Genomic DNA, 7,136 nt, shown 5'->3' with positions numbered 1-7,136 from the left:
CTTTTTGGTGCATGAGACAACACCCAACCAACTGAACCACATCGGCCATTCAGTACTACTTTTTATATATATATATATATATATATATATATATATATATATATATATATATATATATATATATTTTTATTGCCCGGCTGGCATTGCTCAGTGGTTAAGCATTGACCTATGATCCAGGAGGTCATGGTTTGATTCCTGGTCAGGGCACATGCCTGAATGAAGAATAAGGCGAGTGACTTTTTATCCCTGAAATTACACTGTAAATTCTTATAGACAATCCTCCTTTTCCTGGCTGTCAAGGAATTGAGGAAATCCTTGGCAAAGTTTGTTTGTTATAATCTCTAAGGAATTTTTTGCATAGTTAGGCAAGGGAGTCAAAAGACCAGTACTTTTGCCCTGACCCGTTTGGCTCAGTGGCTAGAGCGTCAGCCTGCGGACTGAAGGATCCCGGGTTCGATTCTGGTCAAGGGCATGTACCTTGGTTGCGGGTACATCCCCAGTAGGGGGCGTGCAGGAGGCAGCTGATTGATGTTTATCTCATTGATGTTTCTAACTATCCTTCTCCCTTCTCTGTAAAAAATCAATAAAATATATCTAAAAAAAAAAAAGACCAGTACTTTTGTGACCCACTAGCTCTGTCTATTGCACCCATGTCTCAGTGTCACTCCATGGTGGCTGGCTGGAACAAGGTTCAGAGTTCTCTCTCCAGTAGTTGCCAAGCCCACTTAGACCTGGTCTGGATGAATGAAACAATTATCTCCTGGATCAATGCAGCAAAGAAGGATAAACACTGGCTTTCTCTTACCTGAACAGGAGAAAGCTCCTGGCCGAGGTGTGGCCATGGTGGGCTGTGGCTGTGGTGGTGGCTGAGTGACACAGGGGGCACCAGACTATTCTAAACAGAGAATTGCTTGTCCTTCTCCAATGAAACAAGGAACCCACATACCAACTTGAGTATTCACTTTCAAACAGGTCACCACCAATAAAGCAAAATGACCCAAGCCTAAGCCAGCCCCAGAAGAGAGATACTGTCTTTCCTGCCGGAATTTCCTGGTTCCCATTGGTATTTAACATTTTCCCATCTGCTGTCACTACTCCTTATTCCCTTTGCTCTGGCAGGTCTGTGTTGGAGGGACATGGAAAGGCCCCTGGGTAAGTTGGAAGGGTCCAGTGTTGGCAGTGATGCCCCTGCACGCACAGGGTGGGTGGGTGTGCCCTTCCTTGCCAGAGCTCCCACTTAGCTGGACTGGCTGCTGAGTCTTTTTTGGATCAGTTGTCTCACTGAGTGCCCCCAGGGCCCAGTACTGCCTTCTCACTCTGAGCTTCTGGAGAGCACGCAGCGGCAACAGTTGTCGAAATACATGCCTCCTAGACCCTGCGTTCAGGAACAGCAGCACCATAGAGGGTGGTGGCAGCTCCTTGTTGCATGGACTCGGTGGAAGGCCTGGCCGAGGTAAACAGCACGGTGTGCACCCACCAGCTGCGACGAAGGGAGGAGTACATCATGTTTCCTGGATGTACTGCCTTCCATGTGACCCCGGGCAGGGAGAGACAGTGACGGAGCTCATTGGAGAACAGAATGTTGCAGTTTGGACCAGTTGTAAGCCAGCGCGGTCCAGCAGTCATTTGTAGGTGGGGAGAGGTGGCTGAAGTCTAGTTGTCCCGAGGAAACATAATATCTGTAAATCTATGGGACTCTGAGGAGGCCACACTGCCAGGCTGGGGCTGAGCCGCACAAGACATCCTGAAGGAGCTGGACAAGGCAGAAGTGCCCCCGGCGATTCGCCTGGAAGCTGGTCCCCACGCCATCTGTTGTGAGGCTCCAGGGCAGAGCAAGAGCCACTGCGTTGCACACAAGCACATGCAGAAGCACATGGTTGGCCTTGAACACCTGTGCACACTACCAAGCAGGTAGGTCCAGGGTGACCGCGGGTACCGGGGCTTTATGCCATTCTCCCAAAATGCAGGACATGGCTTCACTGGCTCTTGTCCTAGTCCTACAGGCCAAGATCACGTGAGCACCTTGAAGGGCAAAAGATGTGGCGATTTCATACCCTATTCCTGAATTAGCTCCAGGAACTACAACCACTTTGTTGGTGAAATCCCCCCTGGGTGCTACCGTCGTATTCTGCCTGGTGATTGGCTTTGTAGGATTATCATCCATAGTAAGTGCCAGTCTTGGGTCCAAACAGTTATTTTATTTACTAGTATATGGTTGACCAAATACAGTGTCCTTCCTCATGGGTTTCTTGTTCCCATCTATAAGACAAATCTGCTATTTGTTTTCTTTTTCCGTTTTTCGGATGTTCCCATTGAGTCTTCTCAGTGTGACCCGACATCATAAACCCAGCCGTCTTTGGTGGTTCTCTGCTCTGAGCCTAGTGGCAGCTCGTCCTCGCTGCCCCGGTGCAGGTCCGCGAAGCGCAGGGTTGTCATGGCAACAGGGACGTTGGGTCGCGCGCCTCCTCAGACGCCGGCTGCTGGGTCTCGCGCCCAGGAAGTCGCTCCTTTCAACCGAGCGGCCGCGCTCCCAAACTCCCTTGATTTCTTGAAGATTGTATCTCTACACTATTCCTGTCATAATTGGACTCATTGCGACTTCAGGAAGTCCTGTGTCTATGTGATATTTCTTCTGGAAGATTTAGGGAACGTCCACAGACTCTCAGTGAAAGAGTCCACGTAACCAGGAAGTTGGGATTCTGGGAGTCTCTCCGCTCTGGCATTTTGGGAAGTGTAGTCAAGGAGTTTCCTGTAGTCTCAACACTTTCTCCTACAGCGTGAGCCTGTACGTAAACGTTTTCCTTCGGGATTCTGGGAAGTGTAGTCCAGGCGTCCTGTGCCGTCGCGTGCACTTCCGCTCAGGAAGGCGGGTCTGGTGAATTCTGGGAAATATAGTCCCGAAGCCTCGTGAGGTCGCAGGCACTTCGGTTCAGGGAGTGTAAGGTTTTTACTGTATTTTCCGTGGGGTGGTTCCGAACTTTCTGGATCTATGCGTAAGACCCGCCGTGACTCAGCGGTCGATTTAGGGGAAAAGAAGCCTCTGCGGAGGGTGCAGTATGGAAGTGCGGGGGCGGCGGCGCCTCCGAGCTACGCGTCTGGGGCGCTTGTAGCGTCGGGAGTGGGACGGGCTGGAGTCGCCTTTGTCTCCTGGTGTGAGTTCCCGGGCTGCCCTCTCGCCCGCCCCCCCCCCCCCCCCCCCAATCCGTGCGCGGGCTGCCTCCTGGCATCGGGCCTCCCGGGACTGTTCTTTAAAGTGAGGAAGGATAACAGGACCTTGCTAACAGAACTGTTTTGGGAATTGAAGGAAGGGGTAGAAATAGAAGTATTAATTTAGTTCTTGGCACGTTGTGAATGGTGATCTCTCCTTAGTTTTAATTTCCTCCGGGTTAGGGTCAGATCCCCAGCTGCACTGACCCTGCCTCTTCTCTGATCGCTGACAGACGCTGTTGGAATACCGGACGGACCACTGCAGACCTCTTTTTTTTTTTTTTTTTTTTAGGAATGTAAAGGTTGCTTCCAGATTGCACGGAGGGAGAAGAGGCTTTGACTTTCCTCGAGGGCTTCGGCACGATCGTGGCATTCATTCATAGTATTCTTCTTCCCCCGGCCTGACTTCTCAGAAAGGACCGCACCGAGCGAGAGGGGGTGACTGCTTGGCTGCTGATAGCAAAGCTCCACGTGAGTGGGACTTGAGGTTTTCATTTTACAGTGATGTTCACATAAATCGGAAAAAGTGTAGGATGTGAACTCGGGCATGGGTATTGATGATAATGAATCCTTAACTGCCAACTTTGGTGATAAGGGTTTTTTTTTTTTTAAATATATTGTATTGATTTCTTACAGAGAGGAAGGGAGAGAGAGATAGAGAGCCAGAAACATCAATGGGAGAGAAACATCGATCAGCCGCCTCCCGCACACTCCCCACTGGGGATGTGCCCGGAACCCAGGCACATGCCCTTGACCGGAATCGAACCGGGGACCCATCAGTCCGCAGGCCGACGCTCTATCCACTGAGCCAAACCGTCTTCGGCGGTGATAAGGGTTTTATACGAATAAATACATGATGCCACATCGTGGCTCTGTGAAAAGTACTGCCCTTTTCCTATTCTATAAAAATGAGATCAGTCCCGAGGAGCATCAGTTTCCCCCCATAGTCACCCACCTAATAAGAGGCTGAGCTGGGGTTGGAATTTAGGAAGTCCACGTTCAGAGCTATAATCTCTTGGACATATTCTCCTGAGCCACAGGAACTAGCTGGAATCAGACCAGGTAGTTAGTTAGTACTTGATGTTGAGAGACCTTAAAAACAAGGGCAATGGGCTTGGACTTTTCTGTGAGTTTTTAAAACATTGTCAACTATTTTGTTTCTTGTTTTTATAAAGCATTCAGAAATTACAATATGCACCATTCAAAGATTACAGAAATATGAGAGAAAAAAATATTTTAAATTACCCGTTCATTCAGGATATAAATATAGCAAGTACTTAAGTGTCTAATTTTTTAGTGTTTTCGTGTATACTTGTATATTATAAATATTTTAAAATTTTATACCTCTCTTAATGTTTTTCCCCTTATGTGTTTTTACAGTGATAATTTCCAAACACTGCCAAGAAAGAATGAACAAATGAACTTCCATATAACTTCCTAAGTTATTACTAATGGTGGTTAATAGTGTTGCCTGTTAGCTATTGCTAAGAAACATTAGCTAACATACTGTTCTATAATCCTGTATTTATTTTGTTCTGGTTTTCATTTAAAATTCTCATAATGTAATATTTTTGGACTCATGGAAAGGCAGCACAGACTGGCAGTGTACGTAATTGGTTTTCCCCCAAGTTTCAAATTCCAGTTTTATGCATTGCCTTAAGTTGTACATTTGTTGATAAACATCTTACAACATTTTTATAGTACTTCTTTTAATGTTCTTTAATGGGAACAATTCCACAGCCTTTGTCTTTTTTTTCTTGATGCTTTTTAAGAGTATAGAGTCAAGTTATACAGGAGACAGCCCTTCATTTGGGGTTTATTTGGTATAGTCCATGTTTAGGTTCAGATCTTGCATTGTGGCAGGGATTCCACAGAAGTGGTGAGGTGGAGCCAAAGGATGTTGGTTTGTCCCTGTGTTGGTGAACTCAGCTTCGTACACTAAGCTAAGGTGATAGCTATCGGATTTGTCCATTGTAAAGTTACTGGCGTGTTTGTTTTTTTTTCTCAAAAATAATATAGCATATGGGGGAAATACATTTATTAGTGGGCATTCTACTATAAAGACAAGCTTCTCCTTCTCCCCACTTATTTATTCATTTATTCAAATATAAGTATTACATCACTATGGACTCAGAATCCATAAATTAGTTTTACTAATTTAAGTGACACGTAGATTAACAAACACTTATTTTTACCAATGGTATACTTGTGGTATGTTATGTATATCATAGAATTCACCCGTTTTGGGTGCAGCTTTGCTTAGTGGAGCACATTTTTGTTTCCCTGATTAGATTCTTCCTGCCCAGTTGTAACTAACCTTCATTCTCTTCCCAGATACCTAAGCAACCACTAACTTACTTTGTCTCCATAGATCTGCTTACTCTGGACATTGTGTATGAATGGGATCATAGAATATGCAGTCTTTTGTGACTGAGGTTTCTTTCTCTATCCGTAATGTTTACAAGGTTTATCCATGTTCTACCGTACTCAGTACTTCATTTCCTTTAATTGGGGAATAGTGTTCCGTTGTACAAATATGCCACAATTTTATTCACATATAGTTGACGTTTCAGTTGTTCCCAGTTTTAGGTTATTATGAATAAGGCTGCTATAAATATTCACATGCTAATTCATAACAGTCATCCATGTAGGTGAGCAGCATGCAGGCGACTCTTTCATGTTTTTTTTGCAGGCACTGCCAGGCACAATTCTACCTTCCTGGGATCTGTATTACTCAGGACTCTGTATCTCCAGAAGTAGGAGGAAAAATGACCACATTTAAGGTGAGTAGGACATGCCTTTCTCTCTTTTAAAATTCCACCTCATGCCCTAGCCAGTTTGGCCCAGTGGATAGAGCATCAGCCTGCGGAACCAAGGGTCCTGGGTTCAATTCCAGTCAAGAGCATGTACCTGGGTTGCAGGCTCCTCCCTGGCCTGGGCCCTGGTTGGGGCGCATGCAGGAGGCAACCAATCAATGTGTTTCTCTCATATCAATATTTCTCTCTGTCTTTCCCTCTCTCTTCCACTCTCTCTAAAAATCAATGGGAAAATATCCTCAGGTGAGGATTAAAAGAAATAAATTTAAAAATAAAATTCCACCTCATTATCGACGTGTCACGTTTCTCTTGGGACAGCTCAAGCAGAAGAACGGGTATTTGAGGACCTGTTGTGCTCCAGTGTGTTGAGTTTACTTTGCATTTGTTTTCAGTTTTTGTTTATTATTTATTTTGTAGAGCAGAAAAATTACCAGAAATGAACACTTCTCCCACTTTACTGTTTCCCTGCTCACAGATCAGCTGTTTTCATTTTCTAGTATACTTTTCCTCATGTGCATTCATAGCTGTGTTTCTATTCATGATATACATCTAATTTTAAATTGTGATTTTCTTCCCTCTAGTGTTATATAATGTTTCTTTTTTAGGGTTATGTCACATTCCCCTTGAATTGATATACCTTTTAATTTTTTGTTTTTACCTACCCCACATTCCCACGATAGCTGAAAGCTACATCTTTTTTTCTTTTTTCTTGTTATCTATTTATTTTTAAATCTTTATTGTTGCGATTACTACAGATGTCCCTCTTTTGCCCCCCATTGTCCCCCTCCACCCAGTTCCCGCCCCGCCCCAGGCCCTCACCACTCTATTGTCTGTGTCCAAAGGTAATGCATATATGCATATAAGATCTTTGTTTAATCTCTTCCCACCCCCCTACCCCCATTCCCTCTGAGAATTGTCAGTCTGTTCCATTTCCATGCCTCTGATTCTATTTTATTCGCCATTTTATTCTGTTCATTAGATTTCTTATTTATTTTTAGATTCAATTATTGATAGGTATGTATTTGTTGCCATTTTGTTGTTCATATTTTTTATTTTTTTCTTCCTCTTCTTTTTTTAAATATATTTTTATTGATTTTAGAGAGGAAGGGAGAG

The 7,136-nt window shown here is 44.5% G+C and overlaps 1 protein-coding gene and 1 pseudogene across 4 annotated transcripts in view; one reads left to right on the top strand and one right to left on the bottom strand.

Moving 5' to 3' along the window:
• Positions 1-7,136, top strand: part of LOC118674084 (zinc finger protein 234-like) — a 38,160-nt gene that overhangs the window by 12,609 nt on the left and 18,415 nt on the right. Inside the window, exons 1-3 of one of the 4 annotated variants that reach the window (XM_036345315.1) lie at positions 1,786-1,911; positions 3,500-3,678; positions 5,900-5,990. In XM_036345315.1, coding sequence (XP_036201208.1) covers positions 5,976-5,990 — 15 coding nt within the window. In that variant the 5' untranslated portion in view covers positions 1,786-1,911; positions 3,500-3,678; positions 5,900-5,975. Of the gene's footprint in view, positions 1-1,785; positions 1,912-2,630; positions 3,153-3,499; positions 3,679-5,899; positions 5,991-7,136 lie in introns of those variants that run through there. The other 3 variants (XM_036345314.1, XM_036345313.1, XM_036345316.1) reach the window with 3 other exon arrangements.
• On the bottom strand, positions 1,313-2,193 carry LOC118674087 (annotated as a pseudogene).

This window comes from Myotis myotis, unplaced genomic scaffold (genome assembly GCF_014108235.1).
Source record: "Myotis myotis isolate mMyoMyo1 unplaced genomic scaffold, mMyoMyo1.p scaffold_m19_p_19, whole genome shotgun sequence".
NCBI classification, from domain to species: domain Eukaryota; kingdom Metazoa; phylum Chordata; class Mammalia; order Chiroptera; family Vespertilionidae; genus Myotis; species Myotis myotis.
This window is presented reverse-complemented; position numbering and strand designations above follow the sequence as displayed.